This window comes from Festucalex cinctus, chromosome 3 (genome assembly GCF_051991245.1).
Source record: "Festucalex cinctus isolate MCC-2025b chromosome 3, RoL_Fcin_1.0, whole genome shotgun sequence".
Taxonomy (NCBI): Eukaryota; Metazoa; Chordata; class Actinopteri; order Syngnathiformes; family Syngnathidae; genus Festucalex; species Festucalex cinctus.
This window is the reverse complement of record NC_135413.1, coordinates 15,352,017-15,369,861: the sequence shown is the minus strand read 5'-3', so window position 1 is coordinate 15,369,861 and position 17,845 is coordinate 15,352,017. Positions and strand designations below refer to the sequence as shown.

Sequence of the window (17,845 nt, the reverse complement as noted above, 5' to 3'; positions counted from 1 at the left end):
TGCTGTTTTTTTTTGCTTGCTCTCTGCTGTGCTCTGCAACACCGGAAGTGTGACAAGAATTGTGTGTTTGGTGCCTCCACTTTGATGCAGTTTAGAATGAAATTGTCATCTTCTTGTAACTGGCTAAAAAAAAACAAAAAAACCCTGCAACCATTTAAACCTCAATGTCAAGATGATGGTAGTGGCCATACAGTCTGTTTAAGCAAGAACAGTGTCAGGTTAAAAATAATATCATCTGTATCTGCTATATGACAAATGCTGTAAGTGAAATAAGTATTTTGGCTATTAATATTGTTTAAAACTGTCAATGTATTTTTTTCCATATATATATATATATATATATATATATATATATATAAATATATGCATGTATGTATGTTGCAATGGCAATGCATGGTTAAGAAAATAAAGCTACAACAAGGTGTGATGAGATGTTAATTGTTGCTTTATGAAAAATTTAAACTACTATCCATCCATCCATCCATCCATCCATCCATCCATCCATCCATCCATCCATCCATCCATCCATCCATCCATCCATCCATCCATCCATCCATTTTCTTGACCGCTTATTCCTCACAAGGGTCGCGGGGGGTGCTGGCTAAACTACTAGGATAAATTCACATTTTGTGTGGTTTATTTTTTGTTTGTTTTTAATCTCCAAACATTCATTTTATACACTGTTTGGTCACTGTTATCCCAAATGATTTTGGGTGCGAGGCGGCGTTTACCCTGGACTCATAACCATTCAATGGCATGGCCCAAAAACAAATAATTCATCTAACATGAAGAAAATGCACACGAGCACGGGGTAAACATGCAAACTCAGCAAAAGGCCACGTGAGCCGAGATTTGAATCTCGAAGCTCTTGATTGTGAGGCACACCTGCTAACAACTACTCTACCTTCTGCTTCATGTTTTAGCAGAATTGACACTGTATGAATGTAACTGTATCATTGGTTACAGTTTGCAGCGGTCGCGTGACCTATCAAAGTCTTTTTGTTTCTTTATTCAGTTTTATCAGTGAGCAAAATAGAAAGAGGTCTCAATATAATGCAGTGCACCATAATGGAAACTATGACCAAGTTATTAAACATATTTGTAGCTTCAGGTAATAAGTAGCTATATCAGCAATGTTTTCAAGTTTCAGACTTGAAGTTCTTTTTTTTTTTTTTTCCTTTTTTTTCAGACCCGAATTTCAAACTGACTAAATCAATTTGTGAGTGAATTGAGACAAGATCGTCATGTTCTCAGTATTCATTCTTTTTGTGGCATTTTTATTTTGTTATTGCTTGAGTGTCATGGCTCAGTAATGTTAGGCAACACTGCCTTGACTGGCAGCCAACCAGTAACATAGGCAACACAGACAAACAACCATTCTCACCAGCGGACAAATTAATTCAATTAACGTAACTTGCATGCTTTTGGTGGAAGCCGAAATAACATTAGAGAATCTATACAAGCATGGGAAGAACATGCAAGTCCACACAGAGAGGCCTGAGCTAAGTTTTGAAAATGAAACAACAGCACTGCTGGGCAGATGTGCTAACAACTAAATACCGTGCTACCCAAATGATAAATTTTGTCTTGCGTCTTAAACCTAATAGTCTACATATTGAAATCTAATGTGATAGTGTAGGCCTATAACGGCCATATAACCTCCTTCGCCACGTACTTGCATTATATTATTATGCCACAGGAGGGTGCTGTCAACCAGTATTAGAATTGCATGGTCCTCCTGGAGTATAATGGCATGTCATTCATGATTTTACAATAATAATAAAAAAAGACAAAAGCAATGGAAGTGGCATTTATTATCGTCACTAAATAGCTATAAGAGTGTGTGTGTTTGTACGCACTATTATATAAGGTGCTCCTGTTGGATCGATGATCACAAATCATGACGTCAGAATGGGATATGCAGCATAAATCCAGAGGGCGACAAACAAGGGGACGGGGTGGGCTGGGGTATTTCGAGTGATGACAGTGTAAGGAAGGATGACATCATGCCTGCATCCTCACCTGCTGTGCTAGACACCCTTATATAAGTCTTTGTCGCACTGGGTAGCGTCATTCCAGTTAATTTAATGACTGATCAAACACAATTCAAAGGTCATATTGAGTGTTTTCTTCGATGCTTTGTTTTTCTTACCTCTCCCGTCCAGTCTTGCTGTTTGGTGGTTGGGGGGCTGCACCTGTGATCCCCTCCCGGGCTCGCTCACTTCTGGGTGCATCAGTCGGTCACTGAGAAGCACTGCTACATCATCCTCCTCTCAGAGTATCTCATTGACATTTTAGTCAGTCAACAAAAGTTGACCTCATCAAGCTGACGCGGTGTGTGATGTGCAGAAATGTGCTTGACTGACTGACTGACAGATGCGAGGAGTCTCGTGGAGATCTTTCAGCTCGATGCGTAAACGCTGTTGAACATTATCTCAAGTTGTGATTCTCCTTCAAGCTCTTCCTTTTTTCCACGTTTCTTTTGTAAAGCACTATTGGGGAAGACATCTACATGTTTTTTTAAACCGTGTCGTGAGGAGGAGGGGAGGAGCGAGGGTGAAGTGTGGGTGTAAAGTGGGCGTGTTTTGGTATATAATACTTCTCCCTCAGAAGTTTGGTCTGTCGCCTCGGTCTCTGGGACAGCCTATCACACACCAACTAACCAACTGGGGAAACTAACTCACCTGCAAGCACACGACCACCAAATCAGACCAACTTTGTTGTTGTTATTCATTTTTTTTGTCAATATACCAACTGTCATGGAGACCCTGCGATCGAGACCCGGACACAACTCATTTTGCCACACCTGCAGGACAACGGAAGAGAGCAGGAGGAAGGTTAGCAATAATTAACAGTAACTATTACATATGCATATTTTGATATACCGTTTGCATGTGGGTCATTAAAAAAATAAATTAACAACTTGAAAAAATAATTTCTAATATAAATGCACGACACATGCAAATGTTTATTGTGCCTATATGCCATGGGAGTAAATCAGCATTAGGGGCATTAATGCAAATGACAAGCAGAAAGGATTGCAATTTGGGGGTAATTCTGTTTAACACCGGCTGGTGCATGACTTGGAGCAAACAGCTGGTCTTGCCGGCAGATAGGGGGCGATATGCGAGGGTCACTTTGCTCAATAAAGGGTGAGCAAAGGGAAAAACAAATGCTGAGTCTAGCTTTTCGGATAGTTAACTATCGAACAGTCGCTCTTGCAAAGTCTGGCATGTTGTGCAAGAGGTAAAATGGCACTTGTCTACTAGTTTTCCTCCACAACAAGCTTTTCTCTCTCCCCGGTTCTGAGTTGGGACAGCGGGATTTAAAAGAGCGCAGAAAGTAGATTGTTTTGATTAACAACTAAGGAATTAAGAAACAACTGCAGCAGTTTCGCCTATAAGCTCACCTTTGCCATGCATGTTTGTGTTTGCAGGTCAAGAAGATGTCTTCACCCAGCCGTTCGTTGCTCTTTGCACTGGCGCTCACTCTCTACGCGGTGGAGATGACCTCGGCGGAGACTCTGTGTGGGGGAGAGCTGGTGGACGCGCTACAGTTCGTCTGCGAAGACAGAGGCTTCTATTTCAGTACGTTGCGCACTTGTGGGGCCTTTCGCCATTTGCGTGCCTGCGCTCAAAAACTAAAACTAAAAAAGAAAAAAGAAAAGAAAAAAAAATTGTTTGCAGAGCTGAGACTATTTACTCCGGCTCGGGGTGTCGCACATACACACGCACGCAAGAGAAGGGAAGGGGACGACAGCTGTGCCTCGAGTGTTGGACCGATGCGCACCACAGGCCTGCGCACCGCACTGTACCTCTCATTGCATATGAAAGGCAATCGAGCCGTGTAGCCGCATACAACACAATGGGCTGCTTGTTTACCAGTAAAGTAATAGCTAGCACCCCAAGAGGCATACCAGTCACCTAGTGTTCACAGACCACCGTGGTCCGATGAGGATTTTTTTTTTTAAGTGCCACTTATGCAGCATAATGATGGCAAACTAAGGTGAGCCATTCCTTAATTTTTCAGAGATCATTATTCAGTTTAGATGCTTTCTCCTCCCTCGTTTCATTTTCTCCTTTCCTTTCCTGAAATCAAATTTGACCTTGTGTCACGTGAGATTTCTCAAACATAGTGTGGGGTGCGGACTTCAAACGAGCCCTTTATTGATCGTGGACGGCGTCCCCCGTGGACCATTCAAACACTCGCCCCCTTTCACCTTCTTCTGCTCTTGTGCTTTCCTTTCCCGGCATTACTCTGTTCCTCTTTTGATTTGCACTCGCCTCCTAGCTGCGTTTCAAGGCTCACACACTCTTGCGCAGATCCCCGGGGCTGTTTTCTCTACCTCTCTGGCGCGCCTCATCCTGGTTATCTTTGCTGACTTGACAAAGGACAAGGTCACAGAGGAGTTTCTATTTTATGTCCAAGTATTTGGTCACCTAAGGGACGGGGTCCTCTGGCCCACTAATGGTGTTAACGTGCGCACACGCTCATTAAGAGACTTCCAGATAGCCTTCATCAGATTAACTTCTACACACAAAAAGATTTGTTGAAGTTGGTCATATACAGCAAATCGGTCAGTGTTAAATTTCCATTGTTCGATCAAATATGCACTGTGTTACTTTAACACTGTAAGAGTAAATTTCTTTAAGTGTTGGGGTGGATGTTGTGTGTTACCTGTAGTGTTTAAACACTAGAGGTAAGGGTAGTTTGGCAGAATTCAATTTTTTAACACTGACACTAGTGTAGAGTACTTTCAACACAGTGTTTACCAGTGTAGATTTGTAACACTATAAAGTGTTGGAGTAACACTGGTTAAGTGTGAAAAAGTAACACTTTGAAAATGTCAGATTCACACTCATTGGTGTCGACACATAAAAACACTTTTCTAGTGTTGTATTTAACACTCTCAGTGTTAATCTAACACTGGCGATTTTGCTGTGTAGATTTCCTGTTATGCTCCGCTATGATTGTAATCCTGCAAAAACAATCTAGATTCATTTGTGATGAGAATGTGTGCTCCCTGCATTAGAACTTCTTTGCCTTACGTTTCACTGTGCCTCTCCCCAGGTAGGCCCACAAGCAGGGGGAACACCAGGCGCCCCCAGAACCGTGGGATAGTGGAGGAGTGTTGTTTCCGTAGCTGTGACCTCAACCTTCTGGAGCAGTACTGTGCCAAACCCGCCAAGTCAGAAAGAGACGTGTCGGCCACCTCTCTACAGGTCGTACCGGTGATGCCTCCATTAAAGCAGGTATGCATCGCAGCAACAACACAGCGCTCTGGGAACCAGTGAAATCCTACTCCTCCCATCATGTTGTCCTCTGTTCAGCTCCACCTTACCCCTATATCTCTGACACGTTGTACAGACCGAAATGTACGCACAGACTGCTGTATCTTGTTAGATGGTCTCACGATAAGCAGTTCCATGCAAAGTGCTGACCATTGTGGAAATGGTCCAGACACTTTCAGCACATTGTGCTCAAGAAAGGACATGCTCACACACGGGCTGCTGGTTCGTGACAGAAACAATGTGTTCTGAATGTACGATGATTCGATTACGTGCACTTCCTGAATTGGGTCCGCGTTTTGAAAAAACACACACACAAAAAAAACAAACAAACACCTGACTGAGCGCTTAAAGGGATACTTGACTCATTTAGCTATTGTCAGCAGTAAGAAGTAAATCCATCCATCCATTTTCTTGACCGCTTATTCTCTCACAAGGGTCGTGGGGATGCTGGAGCCCATCCCAGCTGGCTTCGGGCAGTAGGCAGGGTACACCCGGAACTGGTTGCCAGCCAATTACAGGGCACACAGAGACAATCGTAAGAAGTAAATATTTTGTCTAATTAATTTGATAACTTCATAATTTTTCACATACAATTAATACCTTTAAAAAGGCATGACGCCACTAGCTGTCGGCTGAAAATGTCATCACGTGTGCTCAGGGCCAGGTAACAACCAATCATGGCTCAGTTTGCGAATGTCACATGACAGGTGAGACACGATTGGTCATTACATGAGCCTGAGCACCTGTGATCTCATTTTCAGTCGACAGCAAGTGGCAAAATGTGTTTTTAAAAGTATTAATTGTACATGAAAAATAATGAAGTTATCAAATGAATTACAGACAAAATGTTAACATTTTATTGCTAAATAAGTCAAGTATCCCTTTAAGAGTGTGTTTCACTGAGGACCCAAGAATGTCTGTGTGTCCGACCTTTTACAATCCTTTTACGCTTGGTCATGTTCACGTGTCAGCGACAAGCAGTTGAATGAACAGTGCAATCGTAAATCCATAGGAAAAAAGTAACAGGACCTCCTCTCTGGAGGGGTGGGGGGGAATGCCGATAGGGAATTAGTTTGGACATGTCCCCGGTTTGTCCGGGCAGGGAGTTGATGGGTACAGCCTGCTCTGAGGGCCAGCTGTTCTTAAGCTATTGAGCGAGCCTGAAGTGAATGAAGGGGGATAAACACTCTTCAAGTGGCAGGACCAAAACAAGCCATTCACATGGATCAGTGGCTACTGGCGCATAAATTCCAGGCCCCCTGCTACCGCTCCTACTTGCTTCTCATTCAGCGGTACTCAGCAAAACACCTAGCATTGTTAAATTTGCAATGTTTATATTGTTATTCGGCATGCGGCAGTTTAGTCATTCAGCTGGTTGTTTGGTGAGCGTCTGCATGGCCCTCGTATGCATATGAGACAAGCGCCCATCCTTTTTAGTTTCTTAAAGAGGCCCAACTAAGCACTTGTTGACAGCTTTTCTCAGTTGAGGAAATCAAAACAAGTACCTTCTGGAAGCCAGCCAATGCTGTTATGACTTGCTGCCACAAAATAAGCATATCACCCGTAATGAACTGACTCCATCTTCTCATCTCTGTTTTTTTTTTTTTTTTTTTTTGCCGGTACGCCACAAAAGGAAGCCCCGAGGAAGCAGCATGTGCCTGTGAAATATACGAACAAATACGAGCAGTGGCAGCGGAACGCGGCCGAGCGACTCCGGAGGGGCGTCCCCGCCATCCTGAGACCCAAAAAGTTCCGAAGGCAGGCGGAGAAGATGAAAGCCCAGGAGCAAGCAAGCGTCCACAGGCCCCTGATCAGCCTGCCCAGCAAACTACCGCCCGTCTTGCTCACCACAAACAACTATGTCAACCACAAATGAGCCCGTTGCCAGCCCTTTGCACAGACGCGAGTTTGGAAGGACAAAAAAAGCCTAGGGGATTATAGCTTTGTCTCTGACGTCATTCCTGTGGCAGTCCTCTTTGACCTCCCCTGCCCTGTCCGAGCCCACCGATCCCCCCGGCCCATTCTCATCCACTACTTCTTGACCCCCTGCCCCCTTTCTAATACCCCTCCAACCCCAACACCATCCTCCGGAACACAAACATGCCTTCACATTCTTCCTGTCTGAACTTTTCTTTTTTTTCCCACTGACACAAAAGGCACAAACACAAATGATGAACAAAAAATTCGACCGAATGCCATTCAGGTGGACCCGTAAGATAAAGAGTAAATGGAAGAGAGCAAGAAGATGAAAGAGATCTGTGGTTCGCAAGTGTCAAGAGGACACCCAACGGAATGTTTTTTGTCCTTGTGGAAAACAACTCAAAGTGAGGAGAAGCTTGCATGACAGAATCCATTCCACTTTTTTTTTTCCTGAAGTAAAAAAAACAAAAAAACAAAATCTGTTAGTTCTTTTTTTTTTCTATTTTTTTTTTATTTAATTTTTTTTTTGTTTGCACCTCTACCTATAAAGGGACTTCCACACTGTAAGGAATTATTTTATAAAATTAGATTCCTGTTCCAGCACCTTTTGATCACAAACAAAAAGCAGAAAAGAGTCTGCAAAATTGCACATTGCCACGGATTACGTCAAAGTAAAGAAAAATATACGGCACTATTTTTTTATGAACAATGAACGTGTAGCTTCAAAAATGCCATGGTGCTAGCTTTGGGAAAGGACTCAAAGAAGAGATTGAAAAGCACGTTTGTTTTTTCTTTGAATATATTATAGCTTTCCGTTTTAAGGAAAGTGTGACTTTTTTTTTTTTTTTTTTTTTAATATAGGGATTAAGGATATGGGGGAGCTCCTGGCAGTGGCAAAGTCAAGGAGGAAGTGTCACTGAGAAACTATGGGGGCGATGAGGGCATCAAGGCTCACAGGAAGTGCTAGTGGCTGCTCATCACAAGTTTGCTGGCATACGCGGCAAGGGGGACAAGAGACCCTGGCCCTGTCCCTCCTGTCCCCCAACCTTGGAGGCAGATGGACACTGGGAACATAAATGGAACACCGTGGACTACCTGGATTGGGACAGTACAACAGTTCTGGGACAGTACTTCCTGTTTACCGCGGCTTTGCGGACTACTCTGACCGGAAGTATCATGGCATGGACAAGTGGGATAATTGATGATTTATTTTTAGTTTGATATTATTGTTTCTTGTTTTCTTTTCATATCAATATTTCAATGAAAAAAAAGAGTAAACCCCTGTCTGTTTCTGGTACCATGACATTCCTGTTTTTCCAAGTTAGGCATTTTCATGGTTATGTTTTGATGTTACTTTACCATTCTAAAAAAAAAAAAAAAAAAAAGGCACAGACATTTTAATTCAAAAGGGAAAAAAGAGCAATAATGTCGACTAACATTTTTTTAAATTGTATATCAGTAGTATTCACATGCGTTTGCCTGAAAACAAATACTTGAATATATCTATCTATACATATATAAATATCATATGTATATATATATATAGATAGATATATATATAGATATATACCGTAATTAGTTTCCAGGGACGTTGTGTTATTTCCTATAGTCTGAGCTGTATCTTGCGTAATGAGCCGTCAAGCTTTTTTGTTTGTTGAAATACAAATAAGGGCACTGTATAAAGGCATTATTTATTTTGTTATAAAATATATTTGAAAATTGGTCCAAATAATATGCGCAGCACTGATGCTCAACTGACGGATTTATTTTGTATGATCTCTGTTTTCCAATTGGAGCTGTAAGGCTTTTTTTTTTTTTTTTTTTTTTTTTTTTTTTTTTTAATAGATGCTTTGTACCAAAAATATTGTCTGTTATCCCTCTCTTCATTTGCCATACTTACTTTAAATTAATATTTTAATTGCGTCATGTACTCTGAATTTTGTAGGCATGTTATGTCACAGAAATAATCACATACTCTTAATAATAATAATGATCTGCATGGGTCTCCAGAAGCCTGTCAAGGTTACGAGAGAAACGGAAAGTATCAGTGAGTAACTTTATTAACCGAAACTGTTCAACTTCAGTTGTATTCAACCCACTATGTTTTGAAGCCACTTTAGTATTGATGGCGGGGGTGTGTTGAGTCCTTAATTAAATAATGTCTTCATAATTGTGCACGGTGTCCTGCGATCTTCTAAGGAGCATCTCGTCTATGTGCCAGTGCTGCAGACGTCATCATAAATTTTGTTGATTGGATCAAATGTCACTACAGGGTCTTAACTCGCACAGTGCGCCTTTACCTTCAACGGAGGTTACATCAATGGTCATTATCTATCTATCTATCTATCGGTCGATCGATCTATCTATCTATCTATCTATCTATCTATCTATCTATCTATCTATCTATCTATCTATCTATCTATCTATCTATCTATCTATCTATCTATCTATCTATCTATCTATCTATCTATCTATCTATCTTATGCTCCTCTACATCATCTGACAATGGCCTTGATCTTATGAAGCATCACCTTCCACCCGTCCAATCATTATGTGTTTTAATGAAGGGCTAATGCAGTCATAGGATTCGGGTAAAGTAATAAGCGCTCTGCAGGGAAGAGTGTAATAGTTCCTGAATCTAAGAGATAATTGTGTGGCGGGGAATAAGGAGTTATTTAGAACCTTCCATAATCAACTATGACAGACATCTTCCTGCTAAAATGGATTAGGCATCATCCAAATGAACACTTCATCAATACTTGCCATACTGAGGTGAAGACTCATGTCAATACAAATGTGTTTGTTTCTGTCAGATATCGTCCATATGCTTCTCTGATTATATTCTCCCATTGTGCAAAAAGACAGACAGTGCAATTGTTATTGTTGTTGTTGTTGTTGTTATTATTATTATTATTATTATTATTATTATTATTATTATTATTATTATTATTATTATTATTATTATTATTGTCATCATTATGCTGGGACTGCATTCATTCACTATTGTAATGTTCAAAAAGGCTACTCTAATGTTGTTATAATGAACGACAACCACTTCTTTTGGGAAATATGAAGAGATATCATGCCGAGCAATGGCAACGTCTTCTTTGTCAGTAGCTCACTCAGCCTGTGTGTATTTTATTGATTTAACCAACGCACGCTAGAACGTCCGAAATGCACAATTTATGTACTTTGATTTTTATTATCAATAAAAAAAAAAACATTTTATCAAACATACAATATGTAGAATAAGTTACTGTTGTATCCTGCGCATTGTCCACCTTATGTAAGGGATTGCTGCTTGTGCAATATCGCCTTTTGTGTGTTGAGCTTGGCCTTCCTTTTTGGACCACTGTCAGAAGCAGTCAAAAGTTCTGTGCCATGTAAATGATTTATTGTGTCTTGAGGCTCTATAAAGAATATTCTGCGGCTTTCATCTTGCTGCCCCTCCCCACCTTTTCTCCACCTCTGCCTGCCTACATATCTGCCCTTCTGTCTTCTGCGCGGTGATAGGACAAATTGCACACATCACCGCTCACCGAGTAGAAGGCAGAGAGGCTGGATGCACTTCCTCTCCTGCGTGCCACACTAAATACTAATGGAGCAAGTTCCCATTCTGTAGCTATGTTTGGAGGCCGACATGTCTCAAATTATCACTTGCCTATTTGGAAAATGGCATGACCTGTTTTTGTATCCGTGCATGTGCATCTACACACCCACCCATGGTTTGTCTGTTACCGGGCAGATTTGCAGTGGAATATCTTCCTGGAATTAAACCGTTTCTGGGGAATGTTTTATCATGGAGTTTACATTGGGCTGTCAGCATTGTTTAATTTTACCATCAAAAAGTTCAAGCACGAAAACGAGAAATGCTACGTTTCTTTATTGCACGGTTCTGTTTCATGTCTGTGTGTTACTGTGTGGCCAGCATCAATCACGCAAATTCTCCCTTCCACTAATTTGTGCTGTTTTAGAAAATCTGCTGCAAATTTTCAAGCCCAAAGCAGGTGACTGCAATCTCCATAACCTGCTTTGTGATGTAGCCAGGTGATGACTATGGTAGCTTCCTACTTTACTCAGGTCACCACTGGTCCGGGTTGCTCTGGTTCCTAATGTAAGTGCATCCAAATAAGCCACAATTATACTTCAGTTGTGGAATCCTTTAAAAAACATAAATGACAAATATCTCGTACAATCAAGAAAAGGTGAAAATTATTTACTTATTGCCTTTTTTTGTTGTTGTTCAGTTACTGATTGTCAAAATTTTGCGGTGGGTGACACATCTTGTGAAAATGATTTTTTTCATTGCCTTTATCGTCAGTTTAAATGTACTTTGCAGGGTAAAGCCGGTTATTCCAAAAACTATAACTCAATTTCATGAATGGATCACTTTTAGCTAGCATTATGACTAGTGATGGGCGAGTACTGATACGAGGTGTCAATATCAGACCAATTCCAACCTTATTTTAAGGTATTGGGTACAGGTGCAGGCTGCCAATAACAGCCACTGATACTTAAGGCACGAAAAGTCTGAGTCCTGATTGGTAGAACTTGGTGCTATACTGAGGAAGTTTGACACATTAGCAAATCATCATCAGCGGCAGAAAGAAAGGTCTTTGTTCACGATTTTTTTGTCATCGTGTTTAATGAAACTTTATATGTCAAAAGTACTACAAGTATCGCTACTTCTGTATTGGTAAGTACTCAAAGCGTGAGTAGTCGTACTGGTGTCGGTGTGAAGAAAAAGTGAGATCGAACATCCTTAATTGTAACAAAAAGTCAGTTGCCGCCAAAAGTTCCTCTTCTAATACATGCATATGTGCAGTGTTGTAGCCTACATGTAGCTATACACTTGATTAGAATGATGAAAGTTAGCAAGATCCTATAAAATGTGATAGATTGTGCTTCCTCAAAATTGTCTAATACAAGTGAAATGATTGATTTCAAAAATAGTTTCAAAAAATGACATTGATGTAATGGCAACACAAAACACTGATAAATCATATGTATTGAGTGCAATTTGTGAGGGTGAAAACGTAATGTTGGGTTATCGTCAACAAATGCCTATTTAGGTCTGTCTTTTAAACTTCCTTCAAAGTACATACTGTAACAGCACCACAGCAAAATTCCGATGAATGAAGAATTCCAAAAAGCCGGGGCGACACAAACCATAATCTCAAACGACCGCATTCATCCCAACGCAGAGGCCTCCTGAATGGCAGAGTGGAGTGTAGATGTGGGTGGCACAACTCTCCCAGGCCTGACACTGGAAACTGCCAAAGAGCACACTAGAGTTAGTTGTGGTTGGCCGGATGCACGGGATGCATGTAAGGCTGGGCCAACTATTGAGGCGCAGGGTTCGTCAAGCCCAGACCATCGCAACCCAGTGTGGCCACACAGGCCAATTAAGACAGGCCTTCTTTCTTTTCTTCTCCCCTCGGCTGTCTCTCTCTCATCTTCCCCCTCTCTTTATCTATCTATCACTCTCTCTTGTACTCTCTCTCTCTTTCTCTCAACCTTCACAAAGCATGCTAACACATTCCTCTTATCCCACTTTGCCTCTCTAATTGCAGCGGACTGAAAAGAGGGATGGAGAGAGGGAAATGAGATTGAGAGAAAGGGACGAAGAGAGGGGAAAAGGGGGTCATACCACACACCCGACGCCGCCGGGACAAACTGTACCGGCCCCTGGAAGGGTCCACATCGCTGTGTGCAGTGTGCATCGGGTGGAGCGTGAATATGAGCATGAATCACCTCTCTGTTCATTCATTACACAGATATCGAAAAGATTTGGCTAATTTTCAAGAAGCCACGTATCTCGCAAATCAAAAGTATAACTCAGTCTGAACCCTCGCATGGGCTCAGAGTATAAAGAGGGGATTGTGTTTCTTCAGCGCACCACAAAACGATCTAATTGTTGATTCTTCATCAACCCGTTGCTGTGAGGAGGCTTCCCTAATTATGTAACTGTTGGTTCTCATATAGATACTAAGAAGTGAATGTTTTAGTTTTGTAAATTTTCATGGTGAGAACTTTGGAGTTTTCCCACTGGTTAATCGAAACTATAGTTATTTAAAACCCAATTATAGGCTGCTAAATCACCCATAAAATGAATACCAACACCCCAAAAAGTTGAGACAATATTCATTTATTTATTCATGTATTTAGTTATTATATGACCTGTATGACAAGCTCGAAAGGTACGTAACCACATTGTACCTGGTTGAATATTCTAACAACAAAAATACAGCACACCTGCATCTGAGTTTCACCCAATTCCTCTCACCTCTCCCCAGCTGGGCTCTGAGCACATTATCTGCACAGAGCAATAAGGTGCCTTTCAACCATTTCATTTCTTAACTTCTTCTCCCAATTCCGCAGAGGTGGCCCCCTATTATTTTACGACTGAAGGAAATATTAATGAGCGAGTTTCTACCCAACTACTGATTGACCAACAGAGCCCTCCGTGCCAGGCATCTTAAAAATGCATCCCAAAAGAATGATACCATTTCCGGTGATGGGGTGTGCCTCCAACATGGAGCACACCAAGTCTTTCCTAACCAAACCATGTTGTATAAACTGATATATATATATATATATATATATATATATATATATATATATATATATATATATATATATATATATATATATATATATAGAGAGAGAGAGAGAGAGAGAGAGAGAGAGAGAGAGAGAGAGAGAGAGAGAGAGAGAGAGAGCAAAACATCTTCTAAAGCAAACAGATTGATTCAGAAAGAAATGATGACCTGGTTGAATGTGAATATCTACAAGCATGTTATCGTGTGTGTCTCAACTGTTAGTAGGCAAAATATGCCCACCCCAATGCAAATGAGAGTCATTGTTATACAGCATCTAATTCACTAACACCAGCGCAAATAGCCACATGGCGTTTGTGTGACGCAAATAACGTTTTTGGAACGCATGTATGAACTGCTGCAACCTCGATCTCGGGATCATGACAGCAGTGCATGGCAAGTTGCACGCTGGCTGTTCAGGCAGAGAGGAGAGCAAGAGAATGAGAGAGAGAGAGAGAGAGAGAGAGAGAGAGAGAGAGAGAGAGAGAGAGAGAGAGAGAGAGAGAGAGAGAGAGAGAGAGATTTTTCCAAATGTGTTTTAGGACATAACGTAACCCGGGCTGATCGGCAATGGCGGGGAGGCATTTTACAATCATTTTTACGTGCCAGATGCATACTGAACGCCCACGCTAACCTCTGAAAATATATTTCTAAAAAACGATCGTACCAATAATTTGTACTTTATGAATGAATGACGTCGTTGTCGTCCTCTCGGCTCTGTACAACTTAATGGCGCTCTAAACGCTTACTCTCGGTCCAACCTCGCTTTGTGATTGTCATCTTTCTAGCAACTGTTACTATAACAACCATGTTCTTGGCGCAAATCCATTGCCATGTGTGGTAAATCAGGTGCAAATTTGCTCCAAGATGTCAGTTTTGTGGGCGTGTTTGCGCCGGTATATTATTAGAGCGATACCCTTCGTGAATAGGTGGGTAACTGGGCGCAGACGGCGGGTGCAGTTGTGGTGTAATATTTTGCGCTATTACCAGGACGCTGCGCATTCTTGGTGAATATACCCCAAAGTATTTAAAGTGGACCCATGGTTGGTCGGGACCGAGCCAGTCCCTTAAATTACTGTATAATTGACGCCCACTGAAATTCATTGTGGGAAAAAATACAAATAAATAAATAAATAAATAAATAAATAAATAAATAAATAAATAAATAAATAAATACCCACTCCCAGCTAAATAACCTTTATCACATTTGATGGTTTAGCCACAGACTGTCCCAAAAAGTGTCACACTTCTCTCAGAAACTGTGCTTACCACCCCAAATCTCTGATCAGAGAATCACCCCATCTAAAATAAATAACTCACGACATACAGTCAACAGTGAAAAATATTTCCAGATTTGAAAAGTATGACCAAAATAAATAGTTTATGAAAACAACTGCTTGCTCTTTCATAGTCTTTACTGCATTAAGAAAGAAAAAAAAACAAAAACAAAAAAAAACAACAACAACAACTCACGCACACATGAGAAGGATGCATGCAGCCCACTCAAATACTAAACATAGAGTGTTTTGGAAGCTGCATCTTAGAATATTGCAATTTTGAGGGTTCTGGTGTTTCTGTCAACACACCATTGAACTGTCAGGGCCTTGGTGGATTGGACGTGACGTGTGCGAGACTGCATTGTGGAGGGAGGCAGTTGAGCCATATATGATCACAACAGCTGAGGAAGTGGTTTTCTGTGTGGTCACTGGTCACTACATGATAATTTCCTTTCACTGGAAAACAAGGGGTCACAGCTTAACACTGAAATATAGTGTGAGTGTGGTGAACGTTTCCCTTTCTCACAGTGTCAAACCTCTATTGACCACCCAGGATAAAGATTTTATGTCTCACAATACATGCTGGATATTAATAAAACGTGTTTCATGCAATCTGTCATTTCATTGAAGAAGAAAAAAAATAGAATAAAAGGTGTAACTGGAAGAGAGATTGGCGTTGAACTTTTAAACGCCGAATGCTGCACATAATTAGACAGGGAGGTCAGCATCTTGCAACGTTTAAGGTTTCTGACTTTGTAACGTTAACATTATGCAGGTGGGTCCTTACTTCACTCTCCCAGGGCATTCATCATTGTTACACGTCAGTGTCACAATGTGGAGGTCACCAGGGTACTATTTGGACTACACACACATGCACAAACACTACGCGCACACGGACGCACGCATGCATTTTCTCAGGCTCATTCCAGGATATCAAAAGCAAAGCAAGACAGCACAGGGAATTGTGGCTTCCATTATGTCAAGCATCCAATAGCTCATTAAACGATATGGTTGCTCAAATAATAATATATACATTTGTAATGTTAACGCTAGAGTTGTAGTAGTTTTGTGTTCTTCAGTATTGTTAGTGTTTATTTTGTTTCGCCTTTTTAAAATTCTGTTACATTTGATTAGTTTTTAGAGCTTGCATAAAACAAGGAAATGGTCGTGTGCCACAGCGTCGCTTGCTGCGTTGCTGTCGGCCAATCAGATAACAGGTGACGACACGGCCCCTCTCGTCCCCCGACGACCGGCGCTGCAGAACCACTGCCGACAGGGTTCTAAACAGCGGTTACCGCTCAACCCCGAAAAAGTCCCATGGAGACGCTAACATCCGGGGACAAAAAAATGCTACTAAAAAAATCCACTTCGGTGTGGAATTGGTCCGGTAGAAAAGCGCCATACAGTATATATTTGTATGTAAATTGTATTCTTCACAGTGCGCGTGTACGCATATGCTGTGCCCGATCAGGAAGTAGCCAGCCAATCACATTGCAGCGGCTCATGTTTCACTCAAATACTATTCGATTGAGTCGTTGCGCGGCTACGGGAGAGTCAGCGGACGACACGGCAACTTTCGAACGTACGTTTTAAAAATAGGGCAGAGGGAGCACTAATTAATGCGTACGCGTCATGCGAGCGTTTATTGTTTTTCACCAGCACGCACTTGAAAGTTGGCCGCATTTGCGAGTGAAATGCTTGCAGTGTCAAACCCTGTCATGTATGATATTAATTGACAAAAATGAAGGCACATCCATCCATCTTCTACCGCTTATCCAATGAAGGCACGTCATAATTATATATTTCAGTTATTTTACTTTTGTATTATTTTTATTTTATTTCAATAAATGTTGGTAAAATGGTCAAATGTTTTTCCATTTTACCTTTCATTTTTTCATTAGTTTTGTTCACTACAATAACCTAGGTTGCATGTTGTGCATGAAGAGGAAAGTAAAGCACACTGACAATTAGGGCTGGAAATCTTTGACGGTCTCACGATTCGATTCAATTACGATTTTTGGGTCTACAATTTGATTCAGAATCGATTTTCGATTCTCGATTCAAACGATTTTCGATTCAAAATTATTTGATTGACAAATTATTTCTGCTTCAATTTACAGATATGCACAACATTGTCATGATCTATTCCAGTCAGCCTTGCAAGACAAAATGACAAATAGAGACATTAAGGTTTCTTTTTCTTTTTTTTTTGTTTAAACATTTATTAATTTTGTATTGTAAGTGCCTTTTTCCACAAAAACAGCATGTGGGCTACAACTGCCTTTTCCCCTTCTTCTTCATTTCTAATTGAAATAAAATCGATTTTTGGATATTAATATCGATTCGATTCGATTAATACATGAGAATCTCGATTCTTTTATGAATCAATTTTTTGGCACACCCCTACTGACAATGACCAAGGACACGCCCCTCTGCATATATGATTTCAGATCAGCATATGAGAGCTCATTTGGAGGGGGAAATTGCAATCTCTATTACAATGCCAATACCATCCACCATCCATTTTCTTAACCGCTTGCTCCTCACAAGGGTGCTGGAGCCTATCCCAGCTGGCTTCGGGAAGTAGCCGGGGTACACCCTGAACTGGTTGCCAGCCAATCGCAGAGGCCAATACCTACCACTAAAAAATGACTTGGTTGGAGTGGCTGACATTACTATTTGTTTTGTTTTTTTAGATAAAAAAACTGTCCACTGGTCAAGGAAGATACACGTATTTTGTGTACCTCATATGCTGTCG

The 17,845-nt window shown here is 41.0% G+C and overlaps 2 protein-coding genes across 4 annotated transcripts in view; both read left to right on the top strand.

Annotated features, from left to right (window-relative positions):
• The window catches only part of th (tyrosine hydroxylase), a 7,718-nt gene extending 7,459 nt beyond the window's left edge, over positions 1 to 259 (top strand). Inside the window, exon 13 of the mRNA XM_077518019.1 lies at positions 1 to 259. This exon is cut by the window's left edge and continues 198 nt beyond it. The gene's annotated coding sequence lies outside the window, so the exon portion shown is untranslated.
• Positions 260 to 2,632: 2,373 nt separating this feature from the next.
• On the top strand, positions 2,633 to 10,647 carry igf2b (insulin-like growth factor 2b). 3 transcript variants are annotated; one of them, XR_013282802.1, is made up of 5 exons: positions 2,633 to 2,837; positions 3,437 to 3,587; positions 5,071 to 5,252; positions 6,925 to 7,615; positions 8,073 to 10,647. XR_013282802.1 is itself a non-coding variant. In XM_077516015.1 (4 exons), exons 1-4 carry the CDS (start codon positions 2,760 to 2,762, stop codon positions 8,148 to 8,150), a joined length of 489 nt encoding a protein of 162 aa, XP_077372141.1. In that variant the 5' UTR covers positions 2,633 to 2,759; the 3' UTR covers positions 8,151 to 10,647. The 3 variants fall into 3 exon arrangements, 2 of the variants coding, with proteins under 2 accessions (XP_077372141.1, XP_077372140.1); XM_077516015.1 differs by lacking the exon at positions 6,925 to 7,615; XM_077516014.1 differs by having other exon boundaries at positions 6,925 to 10,647.
• Positions 10,648 to 17,845: the final 7,198 nt, after the last annotated feature.